A 24470-nucleotide genomic window follows, 5' to 3' on the forward strand; every position below is an offset into this window, starting at 1 on the left:
TGCTGTGGGAGCTCCTGTTGCTCATTGTAATAGTTTGCTGGGGTTGCCATAACAAAGTGCCACAGAGTGGGTGGCTTAAATGACAGAAATGAATTTTCTTACAGTTCTGGAAGCGAGAAGTCCCAAGATCAAGGTGTTGGCAGGATTGGTGTCTTTTGAGGCCTCTCTCCTTGGCTTGTAAATGACAGTCTTCTCCTTGTGTCTTCACATGGTCTTCCTCTGTGCCTGTCCGTATCCTAATCTACTTTTCTTATAAGCATGGCAGTCATATGACATTAGGCCACCCCCCCCCGCAACGACCTCATTTTAACTTATCTCTTTGAAGAACTTGTCTCCAAAATATAGTCATATTTAAAGTCCTAGGAGCCATGGCTTCAACATACAAATGCAACACAGCACGTAGATCTCATGTCCTGTCACCTCTGAATTCTTCTATTACAACATACCAAACTTCATCATGAACTTCCGTCTTTCCAGCTCTATCACTAACTTCATCAAGATTTCCAGTGTTGGACTTTTTGTTCTCCAGAGTCATCATTTCTTTATGACTTTTACTTAACCTTCCATCTACCCATGTCTCCAATACTGGGTTAACACCTTCTGTTACTTTCTATAGGATGTTGAAGGAAAGGTCAAGAAAAGGAAGGACCTCGTTTTTGACAGCTATCCCATGATTATTGCATTGAAAGGTTATTTTACCAGAATGCTGGGCAGAGAGGAATCTTTATTTCACCAGCTTGGCAGAAAAATGGCCACCAAGTCATTTTTGTTTGTATATTTCTCTAAAATTTTATTATAGTATAGAAACATTTTTTATAGAGTAAAAAATTGTGTGTTTTTTTTCTTTTGGTCACATCTTTGTCATTTGAACATCGTTTCTCATTAGATCATTTATTGGTCTTGATTAGAAGATTGATTAGAAGATTGTGGGCCTTCCTTGAATCTATCCTGGGCCTGCTTCATACAGAGGCATAGAAATTTAGAATGGGAAAGGAGCTACAGGTTATCTAGGTTAATATCTATTCTATCACATATAGCCACTAGAATAATACCTAGCACATGGTAAGTGCCTAAGAAATGTTAGCTACTATTAGTAGTAGAATTTAAACCCAAGTAATTGGACTTTCAGTTCGGTAATTCCTTCTCAGAGGTTTTAGAGCCAAAAAGAAACTTGCTGAGTCTCCTCCTACTTAGTTCATTTCATTCATCACTCCCCACTCAGATCCTCAATTCTTGATTCACTTCATTTTTCTTATGTCCTTTCTCTCTTTTTTTTCTCTTTTTTCCTAAAAGTGGAGAAGACAGAATAAATTCAAAGAAATTGAGGGTTATGCTTAAAAACTTCTTATTTTATTATCCTTATCAGGGCCAGCCTGAGGTTTTCTGCCATCTTTTATAAAATTTATGCCTGCCATAATGCTGATTTTTTACTGCATTCTTCGTGCAGATACACACCCAATCTTATACTGATGGCAGCACTACTGTTTCTTCATGGCAAGACTTTTAAAATTTCTGGAAACTTTAAAAGCATGGAATAAAAACTTGTGAGTGTAAGGGTGGATGGAAGTAGGAAATTTGGGGGAAACCGTGGAAACACGTGCCAAGGTTTTTGGCACCCTTTAGAGAATTAAAGAATTTACCTCTTTTTTTAAATAGTTGCAAAGGGAAAAAAAACAAGGTAGCAGGCACAGTTTGCTCATAAAAGCGAGCAGGGTTGGTAGATATATTTAAAGATGTGAAGGCCAGGACAAATTCATTAATATAATTTGTGTCCCTTTACCCTCCAAGCATACACTCATGTTGGGAGGCGGAGAGACTAGTAAATAAGAACGTGAAGCTTTAGAAAAGTAAGGTTTTTCATATTGTTGTTTTCTGTTCTCTGTCAGTCCTCTTACAGTTTTGTGGTAGAGGCTAAAAAGAGGGGAAGAATCGATACTATAGTACATTTGGTAGCCCATCTTAAAAGGGGATTATTTGGACCATTTGAGAACGTCTGTCAAGCCAGAGTGTGCAGGATAAAGTTAAAGGATGGGGCTGTTGGCTGTTCTTCCTGTTACCCTTAAGTGTGGCCTGATGAACAGTGGAACTTTTTACAGCTTAAATAGAGTCTTAGTGCTGTTGAATATATGCTTCAAGATTTATATCTAACTGATTTCTAAATCCTCAAAAACATTTTAACAGCTTGTTGAGGAGGACTATATTTAAGACTTGTGTAGTGTTCTATGTGTGTCTGTATGTATATGTGTGTTTCCTGCCACTAAAGATTGAATTATATCCCCTGTGCCTAGAAAATAATATTTGTTGAAACAAAACAGATGACGATATGAGATTTAGCTTATTACTTTGGTTTGTGACTGCCTTTTAGGGCTTTTTGTGTGTGTGTAACTTCTTGATTTTTTCCTTTTATTGGATGGCATTATTAACTTTGACTTCATGAGACTCCCAGTTCTATTTCTGCCATGATTTTATAATCTGTGTTTTTAAAGTTGAGTTACTTTTTATACAAAGAAAGTAGCAATATCCATTTAATAACAGGTTTTATAAGGAAGAACCTGATTTGCTTTGTTTTAATCAACCTTTCCTTTCTCTTTTCAGAGGACGTTAAGCAAGTTTTTGGACAGACCACAATTCATCAACGTATTCCATTTAACTGGGATTCAGAATTTGTGCAACTACACTTTGGAAAAGAAAGAAAAAGACACCTGACATATGCGGAATTCACTCAGTTTTTACTGGTGGGTCTAGCCCTTATAAAAAGCTTAAAAGAGTGAATAGGTAGAACTAGGATCGTGATGCACATTTGCTAACCCTGGCCAAACCATCCTATTTGGAAGTATTTCTTTATTAGTATGTAGAAACTATAGGATTAGATAGACTCTTACAGACTCTGCAAAACCCCTTCCTGCTTAAATGGAATACACATTGAGGACCCAGGAAATCAAGTGATGTGCTGAAAGGTCACATAAATCAGGAGGGACACAATCAGAACCTGAACTCTCGGCTTATGGCTGGTTCCGCCACTACTTACCAATATTTTGTTTTCCTTTGGGAAATGGACAGGTGTCATCATCAGCATCTAACCATAGCATCATTTCACCTGAGGCCTTTTTATAGCCAAGACACTGGATCTAGACCTTGACTGCATATTGGAATCACCTGGGGAGCTTTAAAAACTATTGTTGTTTGGGTCCCCCATCTCTAGAGATTAGAGAGAGAGAGAGAGAGGGAGGGGGGGAGAGAGAGAGAGAGAGAGAGAGAGAGAGAGAGAGGGGGAGAGAGGGGGAGAGAGAGAGAGAGAGAGAGAGAGAGAGAGAGAGAGAGAGAGAGAGAGAGAGAGAGAGAGAGAGAGAGAGAGAGAGAGAGAGTGTGTGTGTGTGTGTGTGTGTGTGTGTGTGTGTGTGTGTGTGTGTGTGTGTGTGTGTGTGTGTGTGTGATGGAGGGCAGGGAGGGACTGCTTGGGCCTTGGGGTATTTAAAGCTTTTCAGGTACTTCTATTGTGTTGCCAAGTTAGAGAATCACTGTTCAGAGCACTAGCTGTCCGTATCCGGGGTTCAGCTTTGTGGGAGTTATCTACATCTCTGGGACGCCCCTGGCCCAGTCCCTCCTGACTTCCTCTCTTCCCTCCCTGCTTCGTGATAATTTCACTAGGCCACTGATGATACTAACAGAAGGCTAGTAACAAAATATGATCATAGTTTAGTTTTCCTCCTGAAGCATAATTTTAAGACTGTGTTGATTCGGATATTGTTTAGTCACTAGAGATCAATATCTAGATAATGTATAGGTCTATGTGATAAACCACTCTTTCTTTCAGATTTTTATGCATTTGTTTTGCTTCTCTAACAATTTTATTTTATTAAATATAATATTTAAAAGGCTTGTTTAAGAGAATTAGTTTGCTGTGTTTAAGTCGTGGGTCTTGAGGAAAAATTTGCCAAGGAAACCATCTTTTTCTTCTTTTTTTTAAAAATTGAAATGTAGTTGATATACAATATTATGTTAGTTTTAGGTGTTGTTTGACATTTGCATACATTCTGACATGTTCACCATGATAAGTCTGGTAACCATCTTTCCCCATACAGAGTTATTACAATATTGACCATATTCCTAATGTTGTGTATGACATCCTCGTGGCTTCTTTATTTTATTACTGTAGGTTTATAGCTCTTCATCTCCTTTGCCTGTTTTGGCCCCGCCCTCCCCGATCTGCCTACCCTAAACACCTTCTCTTCTTTGTTACTAGTAACATCAGCAGTGGGTATCTTGCTGGCCCTGCATCCTTCGTGCACCTGTGACCTTGCCAGAGTCTTCTGAGGAGTGGTTGGAAGCACAGCTGTGGGGCGGAGGTGGGGGGTACAGGGACACACGTGCACCGTGCCCAGTGCTCGTTCACTCAGCATTTTGTGGTCTCCATTCTTAGGCACAGTGTATGTAATAGGTTGACTTTACTAGGTGCTTCTCTTTTTGACTTTCACTGGTATCGTTATGATATCTAAAATTTGTCACGCTTTGTAGTTTGCTTTTATTTTCCCAGTCTTTGAAAACTTAAAAAACAAGATGTCTTAAACATGCCTTTGTATTTATTTTAAAATGTGTTCATGTCTATGAATTCCCGTTTGCAGTTCTATATAAACATAAACGTGATTAAATAACTCAGGTGGAGAATGGAGTTGTTAGGTTTGTGCTCTTGTTTATACAAGACATCGCGCTGCAGTAGGAGATGGTATTCATTTTGATGAGGAATAATTACAATAATGCTATTGAGACAGATGCCTCCAATTGACTTTATGGAACACAGCCTAATTAACTTTTAGTCTTAATGGGATGTTAGCAGTGGTAAGGATGATCAGGTTTCCCTTTAAGCAAATATCAATTATGCCGAATTGAGTCAGCTGTAATCCACTCAGCTGCTTCTAGGCCTTCCTCAAGATATGGACAAGCCAGAGGCAAAGATGAGATGACTCAGGGATTACTGATTAGGTTCCCAGCTGCAGCTTGTGGGGCATTCACTTGTACTGGACTCCGTTCTATACTGGTGAATACGCTCATCCCTCAGTGTCCGGCATGGGACAATTTTGACTTTGTAGCCAGAACGCAAGTGCTAAACTTTTACTAGATTAAAACGGTCTTGGTAGGTAATTAGGGCTTTGCTTTTGTGTCCCACTCCAGGCCCAGAGTTAAAGGAATTAATGGATGTATCATGATAGACTTGCTATGAATGCTGATGAAATGCCAGTTTTGGTGTCTACCATTGGGTCACTGTCCCACTGCCCCCATTCAAATGCTTCCTTTGCTTCCTTTGAAGTCTTTTCTGAATGAAGGTAGAGCCTCAGACCTCAACTTCAAATACTTCGTTCTTTGGGGCTCTTTTCTGGATGCAGGGACCTTCTTAAAGATGTAAGTAAACGTAATCTCCTATGTTTGGGGCTCTTGCTTTATCAAGCATGTGCCCTCCTTTCTGCTGTGGAGCAGGGCTCAGAAACACAGGCACCAGCTCCCTGGCTGGTGCCAAGGTCGTGAAAGAACTGCCACCATGCATGCCACTTGCCTGCCACCTGAGGAGGAAGAGGAGCAGCCAGCCGTAGGGTCAACTTCACAGTGCTTGTGACCTCAAGGAGCCTGTTGTCGAAAACACCGGTCAATCCCACTGAAGGGCCTAGAAGGTATCAGCCTCACAGTCTTGTGTGTTAACCTGTGCTTATGTATGTGCACGTGTTTGTGCCTGGTGAGCAGTGCAATTCTCTGCAAGGTCAGTTTTTCTCCCCTTCATTTAAAAAATATTTTATTTTATTTTTAATTAATTATTTATTTGGCTGTGTTGGGTCTTTGTGGCCGCGCACAGGATTTTCTCTAGTTGCAGTGAGGGGGGGCTACTTTTCGTCGCAGCACATGGGTTCCTCGTTGCGGTGGCTTCTCTTGCTGCGGAGCACGGGCTCTAGGCACGCAGGCTTCAGTAGTTGCAGCACGCGGGCTCAGTAGTTGTGGCTTGTGGGCTCTAGAGCGCAGGCTTCAGCAGTTGTGGCACACGGGCTTAGTTGCTCTGCGGCATGTGGGATCTTCCCGGACCAGGGATTGAACCCGTGTCCCCTGCATTGGCAGGTGGATTCTTAACTACTGCGCCACCATGGAAGTCCTAAAAAACATTTTACTATACGGAAGCTGGTGTGAGTTTGTTATAAGCCACCACGTGGCTGTGAGGGCTCCACATGTTCACATGTTCGTCTGGGTACTGTCTGAGGTGGTTGGTGCCGGTCGTGGGCATCTATTGGATGCTGAGCTGGAATGTTGTTTTCTGTGCTTTGGTTATAAAATTCATAAAGCGGTGAATCAGTTTGATATACTTGGAGCTAAATTTGTCTTGTTTGTATCTAAATGATATTGTTGAAGCAAGTAGCAGGGATGCAAAGGCTCCCTTGTAGAGTCTTGGTAGGGAAGGATTTCAGAAGGGAGTGGAACCACAGTCCTGTTACCCCCATCCTTAATACTGTTGCATCCACTGCTGCTATCTTTTTTGTGCCGGGTTCTATCATCTCCACTTAACTGCATGAGTGATGGTGTGTACGTGTAAATGTGAATATAGTTTTATACGTTGCAGTGTATGTGTGTGTATATTAAAATAGTCTATAAGCCTTTCCAACATATCTGTACTCTCAGCTCTTAGGGCAAAGCTCTAATTTTATGGTTACTAGTTGAAAAATGGATTTTAATATACTGAAAACAGTATATTTAGAAAACAGTTCTGAGAAATTTTCCTATTCTATACCTGCTGGAACTCCTGTTCATAAATGATATTAACATAGAACTCTCTACCCTGTTTTGAAGTATTTTTGTGATTGTTACTCGCATGAGGCAAGCCACCCAATGCATCTAATGTTTGCTGAGGATATGGGATTTGTCAAGAGGCCTTGTGCAAAAGGCTCAGAGGTGCAGAGGTAACAACTTTCGAAATGCTTATAATGTACAAGTCTGGGCGCGTGTTCCTATGTTTATTCGCCTGACAGCTCAAAAAGCACAACTGCAAACAGATATAAAATGTATGCCCTATGAGGATGCTCTTCTATACAAAAATCCTTAAGGGTTTGTAGCATAAACCCTTATGGCAGGTGTAAACCCGAAACCAACATTCAAAGTGTGGTTAGAGCAGCCGTCCAAAGTACAAAATTAAAGGGCCAGATACTACTATAAGGTCTATTTAACAGACCCGTTTTACGGATGAAGAGTCTGAGGCCTTTTACTTTAGAGTCTCTTAGCAGTATCTCATTTGTGATTTCGATTTGCATTTCCCTAATGACTGATGATGTTGAGCATCTTTTCATGTGCTTGTTGCCACTTGTACGTTTTCTCTGGAGATGTGTCTGTTCAAATCCATTACCTTTTTCTTATTGGATGGGAGTCATAGGCAGTTGTGAGCACAGAGTGAAAGAAAAGCCTCTTAAGTTTTTATGCCAAATTATTCTGTAGAGTCGGTACTGAGAGTCACTCTCAAAAAAAGAAGTCATAATAGCAACAACCTTTATAATTTACAAAGTGGTTTTAAATATCCTGTTTCTGATGCTAGCATCCCCCAATACCCTGAGAGGTAATTATAGTTATTTCCTATTATATACAAAAGAATAAACAGACTCTAGGGTAAAATTTTGCATTTACAGGTAATTTTACGGGGAAATGCTCATGGTTTTCAATGGGGTCCCAAAGGAGTACCCCAAAAGAGTACAGACCCGCTGTTCTAGAGCTTAACTTCTTCCATAAGATCACAGACATGTGAGGGATTAAAAAATATGATGCCATTACCACTATACTCCACTATGTTGTCTCCAGGGCCATGGCTATGAAGTTAGTTTCTCTTCCTGGAAAGGGCCATGTTTCTGAATGGGGATGTACAGTCATGCATTGCTGGACATTTAGCATTCCTGATCCCGGCCATTAATTGCCAGATATGATTATAAAAAAGCCATAGTAGGGGGCTTCCCTGGTGGCGCAGTGGTTGAGAGTCCGCCTGCCGATGCAGAGGACACGGGTTCGTGCCCCGGTCCGGGAACATCCCACATGCTGCGGAGCGGCTAGGCCCGTGAGCCATGGCCGCTGAGCCTGTGCGTCCGGAGCCTGTGCTCCGCAATGGGAGAGGCCACAACAGTGAGAGGCCCACGTACCGCAAAAAAAAAAAAAAAAAAAAAGCCATAGTAGGGGTACCTGTTACGGTTGTTTCCAGTTTTATTTTATTATTATTTTTTTTTTTTGGCCACACCGCACGGCTTGCGGGATCTTAGTTCCGCGACCGGGGATCCAAGTGTGGAGTCCTAGCCACTGGACCGCCAGGGAATTCCCCTCCAGTTACTTCTTGATAATGGTTTATAATCATGGGTATATATTTCACATATAATTATTACAGTTTAAAAATCATCTACACATAGGAGTTTCTAACGGCTCTGGTCTCAGGATAGAAAAGTCTCAGATTACTTCCCAATGCGATATGCTTGTTAACTAGAAAACTGTTGCTGTTAACTACCTCTCCTGTAGCATTTTCCAGCTTAGAAAGTGCTTTGGCTTGTGTTGGTCTTTACAGTTGCCTTAGGTGTTAAGCAGTTGCTATTGTTTCTGTATGAAAGATGAGCATGTAGAAGCTTGGAGGAGTTTTTTGTTCAAGATGAGACAGGTGGAATAGAAGTTGGTTTTACTTTTCCTAAATCTGTAGCAGTGTTTTCAAATTTTGTGTAAAATGTTTCTGAAGTGATTTTAAAAGGTGGTGCCCTGGGCCTCTGTCCCCACCAAGGGTCTGATTCAGTAGGTCTGGATAGGGCCTAAGAAATAGCCTTTCAAACAGGCGTCCTGAACTGTGATGTTCCAAATGGTCCGAGGGCCCCATGTTGAGAAACGTTGGTCTAGATGACAAAACCCTGACTGTTTAAAAGCACAGAATCTGGTGTTCAGGTCTCATCCTAAGGCTGATGGGGAGCTAGGAGAGGCAAACATGATCAGATTGGTGTTTCAGAAGGACTGCTCTGGCTGTTGTGTGGACAGTCAAATGGAGAGGGATCTGACTGGGAGAGGGAGACCATCTGGCCATTCTCCAATCCAAGAGAGAAATGACTATGGCTTGGGTTGGATGGTGATGGTGATGAGCTAAAGAAAATGGGTTCAAGAAAAGTTCAAGACATGGGCCTGTCCAGGCTTGGTGATCTGTTAGGATGGGGACAGTAAAGGATATGCAGAACTCATGGTTCGCTCCTGGATTTTAGGCTTGGGCAAGTGGGAGGATGGTGGTGATTTACCAAGACTGGGAGCACAGGGGGATGGGATGGAGGACATGTTGGTGAAGGCCTGTGAGGAGTGCTTTGCATGTAATCACCACTGATCATTTCATGGAGCCAGGAAATTTCTTCTGTTTTCAGAGCCCTTCCTCCTCTTACTGTAGGAAGAAGAGTCACGCACAAATCAACCACGCTCTAAATTGGTGACGAGGCCAGATTTTGAAGGTGGGATTCCATTAGTTAGCCAAGAAATGAGATAGCTGGCTTGGGAGGGAGTGGGACTAAAAATCCTCTCTAATATCTTCTCATCAGATAGAGTTTAAGGGGCTTCTCTGGTGGCACAGTGGTTGAGAGTCCGCCTGCCGATGCAGGGGACACAGGTTCGTGCCCTGATCCGGGAAGATCCCACGTGCCGCGGAGCGGCTGGGCCCGTGAGCCATGGCCGCTGAGCCTGCGTGTCCGGAGCCTGTGCTCCACAACGGGAGAGGCCACAACAGTGAGAGGCTCCCGTAAAGCAAAAAAAAAAAAAAAAAAAAAAATAGAGTTTAAGAATGAAGTTGTCTGATCCAACAGAAAGTCCTCATCACAAGGGTGTGAGTGTTTTACCATAACTTTATTCAGGTCCTCCTTTCGTCAGGAGATGGATGATGAGACCCAGAGAGGTGAATCGTAGTTGGTAGAGCTAGGAGTAGAACCTGGGACTCAGAGCTGTGTCTGGTGTCCCGACCAGCCATTCATATTTGTTAGGACCCTTGTCATCAGATCACGTGAGCCCCAAGCTAGCCCTGTTGGATGCCAAAGCATATGCGTGCAAATAAGGCAACTGAACAGTTTTGGTTCTTTTCGTTAAATCAAACCAACCAGTATTTTGGCCTATGGGTCAACAATGGCATACAGACCAACCCAAGTCTTTTGTGTGAAATGGACATTTTGGTTTTCAGGTTCTGCGCCCTAGAGAGCAGAGTTCTGTAAGTCAGCAGCCCCAGGTGCTGGTGGTGTCCCACCACCAGCGTGTCCCTCTGAAGGCCAGAGATTTGCTGCTCCTGGTAGTGAGCTGTTCTGAGTCATAGGGTTGCGACTATGTATGTCAGGGTATCCTGGTTTAAGGCAAAACTTTCAGCACAAAAGCCTGTGTTGTTAAAAAAGGAATTGTTCCCCCTGCCAGCCCAACATCACCACCAAACAAAAGAAAACAGAACCTTCAACCATGGCAACATCAAATTCTCAAGCTTTGGAATTGAAAGAGCATTTCAGGTGTTAACAAAAAACAATCCTTTGTAGTAGAACTTGCTGAAGCCACAATTGTTTTAACAGGTCAGTGGACCACTAACAAAGTCCTTACTTAGGATTGAGTAACCCAAGCCATTTGTGCCGCCCCCCCCGGGTACCCCAACTTGCCATCTGTATTAGTTAAAATATCTAGACCCTGGATCTTTAGTAGCCAGAGACCATGATTATATTTGCATTCTTAACATGGGTGTGATTTTTATGTTGATTTTAAGTTGGACCAGATGGGGTCTGTGATACAGCTTTGGTACTGCTTCATAAATACAGTACCACTTGATGTTCCAAAGTGAAATAATGAGTAAAGGCAGCTAATGTTGTTTTGCTCTCAGCTTCTCCAAGAGATGAGATTGTGTTTTGTGTCCAAATGGAAACCACTGCTAGTTTGGCGCCGAGTGACCAGAGATGGGGGAATAGCCTGGTCACTTGGAGAATTAGACACAGGATTCATTTCATTCGCACCGCACTTTCTGCTCTCTGGGCAAAGGAAATCAGAATTCATTGTGCTTTTGTGTCCGTGGTGTTCATCGGCTAGCTGTTTTGTTGAGTAGCCTGTTGTGCAGGCTTTTACAGTAACATCCTGGTGAAAATGAACACACCATATAGCTGTTACCCACTGTGAAGTTTAACGTTGAATCAGAAGAGCAAGGAAATTGAGATGGAAAAGCTCTGTACTGGTTGTTGTCAAGGTGTTGCTGTGTGTGCAGTGTCACGTGCGGCACTGCTACTAAAGACCCTTTTAATTAGAGACCCCACCCAGTGAATTGGAGATGAAATTTCACGCTGAACTCTGGAAATCTGACTGCATAGACTGAATGTGGGGAGCACAGAAAAATGTTGAGAATGGGAACTACTTATCTCTCTACCTATTGCATTGCCAAGTTCCATTTTTCACTCAGTTTAAAAATATGTGGATCTTTATTTTAACTAGAAGTTTTTCCTCTAAATTAGCATAGGATTATGAAAATGATACTTATATATTAAATGGTAGAGGTCCTGATACTTGACGTAATATAGAATTTATTTGAAATAGGGCCAAATATAATAGCATATTTTATAAGCAAACCTTCTTTATACATTTTTATTCCTCATTTTCATAAATAATTACCTGCATTTTCCCCAGAATTCTTCTACCACCACCCCTAAAAAGGAATTCTTTTGAATTATATCTTTGTTGATAACCCGTTATTAAAGTTTTAGATATATATTTTTTAATTTCAAAACTATACAAAACACAAAAATGCAAAGTAGTCAGGGGTGTTTTGTGGTGTTCTTGGCTTTATAATATAAGTCTAATATAAATCATCTGGATCTGCTGCTTGTTTTGAGGGTCTGTTGGTCTTTTTTTTTTTTTTTTGGTTCCTGATAAATTGTTTTCAGGCTGAAGCACGAACTTGTGCGTCTGAATAAAGGTGGAGAGAATTTTTGCATTCAGAATGTACCCACTTGAAAATTGGAGATTATTAAGGAAATGACAGGCCTGGAACTCTTAGAAGCATGAATGTTAAACCAAAAGTGGTGTAACCCCTATATATGTGTATTTCTGTACAGCTAGCAACTCTGAAGAGTTTGATTTTTTTTTCCCCCTCCTGCAGCATTCTGAATGGGTGTGTTAGAGTAGTTGGAAACTGCTACAGTAGAAGCCTAGTCCATTAATCATCCCGTACCGGAATAGAGGGAACAGAAAACAGCTCACTGGCAAATGTAAAGAGAAACTGGGCCTCCTTTCACGTGTTGGAGCCTTAGAGGTGGCCGTCCAGCTCCTTGCTTTGTGACCTCCTGGCCTTAGGTGAAGGAGAGCCCTTTCTCTTTACAGTCCTTCCTGGCTCCATCAACAGCGTTTAGGAAGCGCCCTGTGGCCTGTTACTGATAAGAGCTCTCTCGGGAGAGCCGTGCCTTCATTCCAGCTCTCTGGGTTTTCCACAGGGTCTCAGGCCATCGATTTTATTGTCTGTACTCATTTAGGTATTGCTTCCATTTTTGTCATCTGCCTGCTCTTCCTATGCATTGTAGGATGATCTCATCCATTTTTACAACTTTTTTTTTTCCCTTTTGGTTTTTGGTAGGCCTTCCCCTAAAAGGAACGGGCAGTCCACGTAGGATAAGGATATGGCTCTGGAGCCAGACCGCCCGGCTGCATATCCAGTTTCATCCTTAGCGTCAGGCGACCCTCAGCTGCTCTTTACCTAATTTTTCCATCTACAAAATGGAGGTGGTGGGTAATCCCACCTTATAAGGTTATTGAAAGATGAAGCAGGAAAATGCAGCTGTCCCTGGAGCATAGCCTGCGCTTAACAACAGTAAATGTTAGCCTTTGAGGGTTTTTTTTCCCCCTAAAATCCTGTTGTCTGCATTTCTCAGATTTACATTTCGACCTGTACCTCTGGCTTTCTTTTGTTTGTAGCTGGAGGCAAAGCTTATCTCACTCCAAGTTTCTCCCCGTGGTCAACTACCTCATCTCTTTCCCCTTAAGTATTTTCTTTTGTGGTAGATTCTCCCATCTCTCCCATCATCCAAGGTGAGAATTCTTTAAGAAACTCTTGTTCCATTTTTATATATAAATCACCACCCAAACTTTTCTTAAAATCTCTTTTCCAGTTATCTGTCCAGATCACTTATGATCCCCTTGCTTATGGTTTTTCCCATGGCAGCATACGTTAGTGGTTGGAATCCGACAATACTTTGGTAGAGATCTCAGCCTCTCCCACCTCCTAGCTGTGTGACGTTGGACTAGTTACTTAACCTCCCTAAGCTTCGGGTGCCTCTGGGAGATGAAGGTGTTATCACTTCACAGGATTGTTGTGAGGCTTGAATGAAGTCCTGTCTTTGAAGTTCGTGGCAGAGCCCCTGGCCTGTAGAAGTGTTCAGGCACTCAGCTGTTACTGTTATCCTCCACCCTAACTGGTCTTTGTCTCTTTTCCTGTTGTTGGTTCAGAATGACTTAGCAGAACTGTTCCTTACCTACTAGGTGATTTTTTTAAAGACTCCAAGAACTTATATTGGAACTGACTTTAGAGGTTTTTAAACCATTCACCTTGACCAAAATCAAAGCTACTTTTTATTAAGTGCCGGTCGCACGTGACGTCTAGTTTTTACCACTCGGTGCAGTCAGGTGTTGCTGAGGCTCTGAGATATAAACACACTTCCCTAAGCCCTCCCAGCAAGGAGCGCCATGACTGATACTTGAACTCTGCCCATTCCTGTCCCAAACTTCAGATTTGTCATTATAACAGATTGCTTCCACAACCCCTTGTATAAAATGAAATAAAATAGAATATGAAAAGATAAAAAAATAAAATTCCTTGACGTATGTTTCTCAGCCAGTAGTTGAACAGGTATTTCCAGTGACTGGGAACCCCCTACTTTGCAAGGTAGCCCATTTCATTGCTGAATAGTCAGGTTAAATACTTCTGTGTTTTGTGCTGAAACCTGATCCCTCTATCTTCTCTCCATTGATTTTTTTTTTCTTTAAGAAATACAGAGAACCAGTCTAACTTCTTTTTTACCTGATAGTCCTTTAAACCTTTAAATATTTGAACGTAACTATTGCGTCTCCGTCTCCCATTGTTCTCCTCTCCCCCGCACGAAGGACGAGTTTCTCCTTTCTGGTCCCTTTCGTTTTGGAAATGAACGGTAACTACCCATGCTCTAGACACCATGCATACCAAAAGCTCGCGTCCCAGCTTTACCCCTCTGGGCTCAGATCTAGGATGCTTCACTGTCTTGGTAGCCCTGAATAGGGTTAGGTTTTCCTTAAACAGCTGTAGAGGTGCCAATGGAGAGCTTTGATGTTAAGTCAGTCTACCGTGAGTAGTGAGCCTGGCTCTTTGTTTCAAAGATCATTCATTCTTGAATTAAGTATTTATAGAATACCTGTATGTTAGCTCCCCCCCAGGCCTCCTTATTGGTCTTTCTCCTCCTCAATCTCTTGAGGTCGTGCGCAAGGCTGGGAAAAGGCCGTTTAGATTTGGTTTCTCTCCTCCATGGTCTCTGCTGTTGTTAGGAGGACAATCCTGGTGTTTGAGAGCGCATCAGAGACTTTTGCCTTAATGAAAAAGTTTGGGGAATTTTATTGTTTTCTCGTGAAAATAGGCTACAGAAAAATCTAGAGCACTGGAATACTTTAAAAGCAAATTGAATGTTTATCTTCTTATAGCTATGAAGACTCCTATGTGTCAAATAATATTTTGTAATCAAATTCCTGACAGCAGCATTATCCAGGCTTCCCATGCAGTGTAGTGGGGTATTAGGAGCAAGGTCAGTGCAGCGGCACTGCCTGGCTTTGAATTCCAGCTTTGCTGCTTCCTGTCAGTGAGACGTTCGTTTCCTCAACTGCTACAGTGGGGTTAATAATAGTTCCTGCCTCATAGGGTTGCTGTGAGCATTAAATCAGTTTATCACTACAAAGTACTTCAGAACACTGGCAGGTAATGTATGCTTACAAAATGCTGTTATCGTGGCTGTTTTATCATTTGAGGTAATAGTTTTCATTTCCTCATCCAGAAGAAGAAATAGTCATGACATAAGGCAACCCCATCTTCAGTAAGCTACTTTTAAGTTTGGGGAGACACATAACTAAACGTTTTTACTATACTCGACTATTAGAGAACTACCTGGATCCACCTTGTTATTCATGGAATTTAGTGTCCCCAATCTTTAAGAACTGTTGGAAATGTGTTCTCAAGTTGTCCTTTGTTAGGGTTAGAAGTGCTTTTGTACCGTGATTGCGGGATTCCTGCTACTAGATGTTTAATCGTGCACAGAAGTGCGTAGTGATGCCACTTGTCCCCATTACAGACTCACCCCCTGTCCTGCAGTGGGAGCATCATCCCCACTTGGGTTTCTGTTTCCCAGTTAGACATTCTGGATGGATTGGTCTTAGTGTTCCGGCTTCCTGCTCTCTGAGGAGTTGGAGTGACCACGGAAACTGATACTGCTTTTGATATAATGTTCTGAGGAGCCCCGAGACTATTTCAGTTATAAACTAGGGGAAGTGGTAAATAACTGAACGCACTTTCTGGTATTGTTGAGAGTAATCTTGGCTTGCGATAGCTTTAGCAGTGGGTCTAGCGATTCAAAGACTGTGTTTGTTTACTTTCAATTGAATACATACTGTGGTCATTTTTCACTACAGGGTGTTTAACAGTTGGTTTCATCCTTCCTTTTAAATTGGAGACACTTGTACGGAGGACCCCTTTTTGTTCAATACATTGTAATTTGTCCACTCAGTTGGTTTTATACAGTACCTGTCACTGAAGATTATGTCCATGGTTTATTGAGTACCTGCTATATGTAAAGCATTCTGCCCACACCGTAAGTAGGATGAGCAGGACACAGTCTCTTTTTCCTGGCAAGGCGGGGGAAAGACAGGAATGTAAATAACTGATTATAATGTAGGATGGAGTAAGACAAGCCTAATAATTGCGGTTCAAGCAGGAGGCCGCATGATCAGATCAGTTATTTTCAGTTAGGAGGCCTGGTTATATTTACCTAAGTGGTGGCATTTGAGCCACCAAGTGGTAGGATTTCAGGAGCTAGAGCAGAAGGCTATAATCTCCGCCAGGTGGAGGGGAGAGTGTGGACAAAGGCCCGGATGTGTGGAAGTTTGTCCATGCTGGGCATGGGGTGCCCTAGACCAGGCTGAGAGTAACTCCTTGTAGGGTCTGGAGAGCCTTGCTTTGGAGATAGATCTTTACGATGAAAGGTTTCAGCTGAGGGTGACTGAAGTCAGATTTGAGATGCTGAAAGGCAGCTGTTGATGTGTGCAAGGTGGATGCAGAGGTCAGAGAGGAGTGCCAGACTGACAGTTGGGCCCGTGGTGGCCATTCAGCCGTGGTCTGAGGAGGCCTTGAACCAGTGGTCAGGAATAAAAAGGAAAAGATGCATTTGACTGAACTTTCAAAGGTCCAAGTGGCTTAATGTAGTAACTGGTTTACTCTGGGGGAAAGGAAGCTGGAAAAATTGAAAATGACAGGTTTCTAGGGTAAGTGACCGGGAAAACAACATGCTAATAATTAAGCTTTGAACATGGGAGAAGGACCAGGTTTGAGGGCTGGGTGGGAGACATATAGTAGCAGATTTAGCGACGTGTAATTTTATGGCCTTTACAAGATACCCCCATGAGTATATTCACTAAGCAGTTAGAAATTCTGGCGCAGCAGATAGGAGTGAGAGGCTTGGATCTGGGAGTCAAGCCTTATAAGAAATCTCATAAGAAGACCTAGCGGGGGAGGTCTTTGCCTAGGAGAGTTGAGTGAGAAGACCTGAGGACAGAGGGCTGACACGTGCCTCCTATTTAAGGAGCGAGTGGAAGAAATACTAGAAAGATGAGGGTCCCAGACGAGAGTTCCAGGCCGGATCAACACTGGCAGATGCTATAACCGAGAAGAGGCTTTTGAATAGGATAAGAACTCTGATTCTTATTATTGTTTTGTCTTTAAAAATGTTTTATTGTAGACACTTTCAAACCCCATAAAAGTAAGGATAAAGATATGATGACCCACTGTGTTCCCACTATACAGCTTCAATTATTATCAATATAGTCTTCCTTTATCTCCCCACCTCTCTGTGGGAAGAGAAGGGAGATAGGGTACTTCAAGGCATTTTCAGATTCATGTCATTTCTCCCACACTTTAGTTTGCACTACTTCATGAGGACAGTTAGTTTTCATAAAACTGTAAGTCATTATCTCACCAAAGTTAAAAAAAAAAAGTTAATTCCTCAGTATCATCTAATAAAACTTTTAAATTTAAATAATTTAAAGTCCCTGAAAGCCACATCCGGGATGCCTTTTAATTTCATAGACATTAGATCTCACTCTAAGGGCCCATTTGGGAAATGGACAGAGTGTCTTGAGGAAGAGAATATAATACTCTCTGCAGAAGGGATGCTTCTCCTACATAGCACATGATGGGTTTTGACGGGAGACCGTGTTTTATTTTTTGATACACTTATCCCCTGAGAATAGCAATAGAAATCTAAGGTTGGGCTTCCTGTCCTTAGATCATATGAATTAAAACACATATCCAATGGCACTGCCACAGTTTTGCCACCTCTGATGCATGTACCATCCAGTCCCTAATTCTAGAGTATTGGTCCTCAATCGGGACATATGGTCCTCTCTGGAGACATTTTTGATTGCCATGGCCTTGCGGAAAAGGGGCTACCAGCATCCAGTGGAAAGAGGGTAGGGATGCATAGGACAGCCTCCATAACAAAGGCTTAACCTACCCCAAATACCAATAGTGTCGAGGAATGGCATATTCCTGAGCAGAGCCACCCTTTTCAATCTGCTGTTACATCACATGTGTGTGAACCAAGTTACCGTTAAACATTTTTCTCTGTTCTTTGGAGAGAGGTTAATGTCCCTGTAGGTGTTTTTCCTTTGATCATCTGCGTCCCCTAAGCAAGGTTTGTCCAGACCTTTGAGCCTGCCAAGCTTCATTCTAGGTTTTATTTTCCTTGTGTCTTTGGACTAGAGCAGAACATGGAAGTGACTTGGTTTCTTTGGGTAAGAAATTGAAGGAATGTACTTTCTCAAGACATGTTCACCAGTCTGAACAAAGTTCTCTCTTTGGAAGGAGATAACTTGGGAGTGCTATTGAACAAGTGTGGGGCTTAGTAAATCAAGATATAATGTATATATTTCTTCACTCCGATTTGAAATTGAGCAGTCATTGGTAGTAAATGGGAAACATAAATGAAGTACTTCACCTTCTTTGTTTGCAGGAAATACAATTGGAGCATGCGAAGCAAGCCTTTGTTCAAAGGGACAATGCCAGGACTGGAAAGGTCACAGCCATTGACTTCCGAGACATCATGGTCACCATCCGCCCTCATGTCTTGACACCTTTTGTAGAAGAATGTCTTGTAGCTGTAAGTTGTTTTTTAATTTCTATTGGAGTATAGTTAATTTACAATGTTGTGTTTGTTTCAGGTGTGTAGCAAAGTGAATCAGTTACACATATATCCACTCTTTTTTAGATTCTTTTCCCACATAGGTCATTACAAAGTACTGAGTAGAGTTCCCTGTGTTATACAGTAGGTCCTTATTACTTATCTATTTTATATATAGTAGCGTGTATATGTCAATTCCAATCTCCCAATTTATCCCTCCTCCTAGGTTGTAACTTGCCATAATGAAATAGCTTATTCTACCTGGTGTAAGCTCAGTAAATAAGGGATTGTAAGAGCAGGTCTTACAGATTATGTTTAAACACTAACATTTTTTTATTTTCTTAGTGATATTGCATCCATTACCAAACTTACAGAGAGTGCTTTGCCAGTTTTAGTGGGTAGGTTAACTTGTTACCTGGATGATATGGACTATCTTAAAGAAATGTATTAACTGGCTTTTTTAAAAAGGAAAAACAGACATATAATCGCATATTAATTTGCTTTATATTTTGAGGTATGTCAAATGCTGATCTTTGCTTTTACCTGTTCTCCAAGGCAAAGTGGTTTTTGTAAGCAGGTAGTGCGCATAGATATGTTTGAGGTGTCAGCAGAACAGGAACTCTAACCCTTGGATTCACTCATTCATTCAGCATGTGTGTGGAGGCGACACTGGCACATGCAGTGGGCGGAGCCTTGCTGTCCTGTGTCGTGGAGCTTCCCTCCTAGTGGATGTCCAGCCACTCTGCTCCTTCATGGACCCTGAGGGTGTCCTGGAACATTCTGTGGTGGTGGTTCCCAAGCCTTGGTCACGGAGCTTAAGAATCATCAGGGATAGTTATTAAAAGTGCGGATTCTGGGCTTCCCTGGTGGTGCAGTGGTTGAGAGTCCACCTGCCAATGCAGGGGACACGGGTTCGTGCCCCGGTCCGGGAAGATCCCACATGCCGCGGAGTGGCTGGGCCCGTGAGCCATGGCCGCTGAGCCTGTGCGTCCGGAGCCTGTGCTCCCCAACGGGAGAGGCCACAACAGTGACAGGCCCGCGTAACGCAAGGAAAAAAAAAAAGTGCGGATTCTGAGGTCTCTTCCAAGCCTACCCATTCACCATCCACAGGTGGTAAGGTCCTAGAATCTAATTTCTGAGGCTTCCTAGGCAATTGTGATGATCCCCCAGATTTGGGACCCTTATGCAATGGTAACTCTTCCTTTGTTAATCCCAGGGAGAGGACTTTTTGAGTGTTTTCACCATCACCTGAGTTTGCCCCAGTGCTTACCATAAGGGGAGCTTTTCATTTTTCCTCTTTTTCTTTCTGGTCTCTCTCTTTGGAGATGCGGTGATCTGACAAGGCCTTTTCCACTCCGGCACTGTGTTAATCTCGCTCCTTTTCTTGGCCCCCCCTTCGCTATCCCAGCTCTCACATCAGCTATTTCAAACAAGTAGTAAGTGAAGATTTATGTGGTTGTTACCTTATAAAGAAGTGCTTTCCTAATAAAAATATTTTGCCTTGTTAGGGAAGGCAAGATATTTGAAACCTCAAACTGAAGTTCCATTCATAATGGACATGCTGTTTTCCTTGTCCCCGTGAAGAATTATGGTTTCTTACAAATTCTGATTATCAGAATTCTGACCAGTCTTAACCCTCATCAAAGCGTATGACATCTCATAATTTTACCATAATATGCTTGTTTGCTAGAAATCCTACCAATATAAAGTCTGTACTTAATGCTGATTTATTACTACTTATAAGTAACATGACAAATCATGATATTAATGTTAGATTGACCACTTTTCTTAGTATGTTTGTGTTGGTATAATAGAGTTTTGCATGTATAAGTATACACATGTGTGCATGTGTATAATAGAATTTTGCATGTCTAAGCTTTTAAGGATTGCTCATTAGATGAAATAAACAAACTTATAAAACATTTCCAATTGAAATTTGAACTCTGTAAATTACTACTGGTTCTGTTGTTATAATCCTACACATGTATTTAGTTTTCTAGGACTTTGTGGAGAGTACAAGTTCTGGTCATGATTAGTTGCAGTTACTTCTAAAAATCATTTATAGCTTTTTTTTAATGTGAAAGAAAAATGCTTATAAACATTTCTTTCTATACATGCTTTCTTGATTACTTCCAAAACTAGCATTTGATGTACATACTTCTGAATCTTCTTCATTCTATAAATGCTTTGTTTATTTTTCTTCTCCCCCCTCTTATTTTCAACTTATTTGAGGCTGCTGGAGGTACCACGTCCCATCAAGTTAGTTTCTCCTATTTTAATGGATTTAATTCACTCCTTAACAACATGGAACTCATTAGAAAGATCTACAGCACTCTGGCTGGCAACAGGAAAGATGTAGAGGTGACTAAGGGTAAGTGAGAATCTGAATTCTTGCCTGCAACTATCTTGGTGAGTTATTATTAGGGTAAAGAAGACAACTAGGAGTTTATGTTATAAATTTTTCTGTCCCACTGACACATATTAACCATATGGTACATGTGTGTTCTCCACCCTTAGATCAGACAAAACAATCTTCAGCACATTTTAAATAAACCCAAGACGGTCTTTGAATGAGGGAACCATGTAAAGTTTCTTAAATGTTTTCAAATCTTACTAAAACCTGAGCTAAATTGGCATCCTCTAAAGTGACCTTCAAAAGTACACAAGGAATTCCATAAACACACTGCTGACAGTGTGTGTTGATTGACTATCTCTGATCAAGATATCAGCATTTTAATGAGATTTTTTTTTTTTTAAACAGAGAATTCCCTTCGGAATTCCACAGCTTCATTAATATTACGTCCTGGGACCTATGCATATTGAGTTTCATATCTCCTTCCTGGTTTTCCCTGACCCGCAATTTGAATGGCTTCCTGTGTCATTTATTCAAAGCCTTTGGATGACACCAAGCTTTTAGAGTCAATATTAGAGAAACTATTCTGTACACTTTTTCCAGATAAAGGAAAGAACTGCAAAAATTCTTACCCTGTTTGGATTGACTTGAATTCTGCGACTGTTAATAATAAAGTTTGGTGATGTTCGCTCATTCCTGTGCCTTGAGTTAATGCTGCATTTAGCGGCTATTCCTTCTTGAATCTTTCCCTTTTAACTCTTTTTCCATGCAGAGGAGTTTGTTCTGGCAGCTCAGAAATTTGGTCAGGTTACACCCATGGAAGTTGACATCTTGTTTCAGTTAGCAGATTTATATGAGCCACGGGGGTAAGTTGCTCTTTTTTTTTTTTTTTTTTTTTTTTTAATTAGCTTAATAAAGGGAGGTTAGGAGGTGGGGTAGGAGGACCGCAGCAAACCTGGAGAAAAAGAAGCCATATTAAAGATGACTCTGAAATATGGGAAACAAGAAAAGAAACGTTTTAAAATTCCATAATGTAAATTTTAATAAATTTGTATTTTGTTGTTGCTTGTGCTCGCTTTTCCCTCTAGACGTATGACGTTAGCCGACATTGAACGGATCGCTCCTCTGGAAGAGGGAACTCTGCCCTTCAACTTGGCCGAGGCCCAGAGGCAGGTGGGTAAAAGGGAGCACACTTTCTTCCTGGTGTTTCTTTGATAGGGTCACCCAACCCCTTTTCACGTGCAGTTGCCTTTTGGACACTGGTCTCTGACCTACCATTTCTTTGTTTTGCACCAAAAATCCAGACCATTTCAAAAGACTGGAAAGAGAAATTACTTAGAGATGTTCTGAGAAACAGATAATTGGCATTTGCTTTTCCTGTGAAAGATGGGGTGATTTCTTAACCGCCTTAGAAGCCTAACCCTTCCAAAAGAGGCAGAAGATCTTCTTCCCTCAATCTTGTGCTGGGAGAGGTGGGACTGGAGTCCCGTTTTGGTGTCACCGTCCCAGCGTCGTGTTGTGAAATGAAAGCTGGGCTCTGCCCCACAGAGAGGTACTTCATCAGGGCATCGCCCAACTGCCATGCCTGCCGGTTTTCTGAATATCAAAATGAGATAATTTTGTTTAGTCTGGAGTCATAGTTTGAAGGCTTTTAGACCTATTTTCTTTGTGAAAGGACTCATAAGTTATGTGGAAACAATTTGAGGAATGCTAAATTTTATTTTATGGTTAACAGAAACCAACCTCTTGAATTTGTGGAAGTCAGAAACCGAAGACCTGGGACCTCTTACATTTAACTCTTACTCGGCTTTCTATAGGTCAGGGTTATAGAATAAAAGCCTCCAGAGCATGTGTTGTGCTTACATGGTGTTTGTAAAATAAATCCGCTCACAGACGAGCATCGTTTTAGAAAAATACCTCCTTTAAGGCAAAGCCATCTCCGAATCCTGTGAGACTTAACAGTTTTTGGCTGGGAGCTCCGGGTCTGTACAGAGACGCCAGTTTGACCACAATGGGTTGATGCGGGCTGCATTTTTAGGACGGGCAGGCCTCGGGCCAGGACGCCCTCCTTTCAGCTCTTTCCCACCCGATGGCAGCGGCAGGTTTTGTGTGCAGCGTGTAACTCAGAACGGTGGGTGTGCACTCAGTAAACCGTAACTAGGCACCTCTGGAAAACCAGCTGGCTGCCGTTAAAAGAGGAAGCCGATTTCCCTGAGTGCAGGAGAGAGAACTGTATAATCACGTGCAGAGGTGGAAGCAGGTCCGCTCTCCCCCGCTTTGATTTTTAAACACTGCTTACCAGATGATGATCTCTTCGTCTCTGCTACTATCTCCTGTAGAAATTTGGGGATTAAGAAAAAGGAGAGAATTTTTTTTTTTCTTTTTTTTTTAAAGATTCCTCCTGTTCTTCAGCTGGCAGTGGTATCCCACAAGTTTTCCTCTACGTACTCTGCAGCTTTTGAGAGTTTCAGATGATGGGTGCTTGTGGATCCTGGCCATGAAAGGGTTAGACGAGATTGATGAGATTTATAGGAGGAAATGATTGGCTGCTGCTTAGAGGTTTAGAGCAATTCACTGGGGGCTTGCCTGGAATATTCTTTACTATGTGAACCCCAGTGGGCCTGACAACATCGACACTCTCAAGCAATGGAGGTCATCTACCTGGTAGGCTAGGTGCCAACATTTATCCTCCACAGAGTGCAGGAGGAGGAGTCTGTCTTGTGTCGTTTTGTGAGCACACCACATTTCTAGCTTTAGAAAAGTTAAATGAAAGTCTGGGATTTCATTTATTTTGTCTTTGGATGAGTTAGAGATAGTGGTAGGTTCCTCTCCCCACCAACCTATTATTTGCAAAGTATTTTCACTCACTGTTTTGATGCCAGCACCTTTCTAAGTACTGCATATTTATATCCGTGTAAATAAAACAGTGCCTTTCCAACGGATGCTTCTGTCAAAATGAAGTTACTATGGTTAACAGATATAGATGGAAATCATCCATCTATACGGAGATAGCGTTGGATGCACCCCGTGGAATCTGCAGAAGAGATGTTTTACTTTCTTAAAGATGCATATTTCTATGTAAAGCTGTTTTCAGTTAAATAACTTTGAAGGAGATTCCAAATTATCTCATTGTATTAGAATTGTGCTACATTGACAGCAACTAAAACTCAGTGGGTTGATAGCTGGGATTGGTCATTATTTTCATTGTTCACTGATCTTAATTATCGTGGCTTTTGAAAAAACAAGTGTTACTGAATGTATTTATTCATTCAACAGGTATTTATTAAGCACCAGCTACATGCCACCCTCATGTGACAGCTCTGTGTGACATAAAATTGCTATTTTATTTATGTAGACAGAGAATGGAAATACTCTGAAATGTTCTGGCATCAAAAACACTGTAAGAATAATAGGTCAAAAGAACAATCATAATACAACAACTGACTGGCCTGAAGTATGAATTTAGAAAAGATGGACAAAAAAGGGGAGAAAGTATCAAATCACCACCTAGTAGTACAACCACCTAGTTGTAGCCACTGTAAACATTTGGATACCTCTGGGTGATGAGATAGCCAAAATGTTAGTGTTATTATTATATGCATATACATACCAAAATAACTTTTTAAAAAATAGCATATTCACACACAGTCTTTAACATTGGTTTTAAAAGATTATCATGAAACATTTCA

General features: G+C 41.6%; 1 protein-coding gene across 1 annotated transcript in view; it reads left to right on the forward strand.

The window, feature by feature from the left end:
• The window catches only part of SLC25A13 (solute carrier family 25 member 13), a 203568-nt gene that overhangs the window by 109115 nt on the left and 69983 nt on the right, over positions 1–24470 (forward strand). The window contains 5 exon segments of the mRNA XM_079932120.1: positions 2596–2735; positions 18261–18407; positions 20661–20799; positions 21554–21647; positions 21870–21954. Of these exon segments, the coding sequence (XP_079788246.1) occupies positions 2596–2735; positions 18261–18407; positions 20661–20799; positions 21554–21647; positions 21870–21954 (605 nt within the window).

This window comes from Stenella coeruleoalba, assembly GCF_951394435.1.
Source record: "Stenella coeruleoalba genome assembly, chromosome: 9".
NCBI classification, from domain to species: domain Eukaryota; kingdom Metazoa; phylum Chordata; class Mammalia; order Artiodactyla; family Delphinidae; genus Stenella; species Stenella coeruleoalba.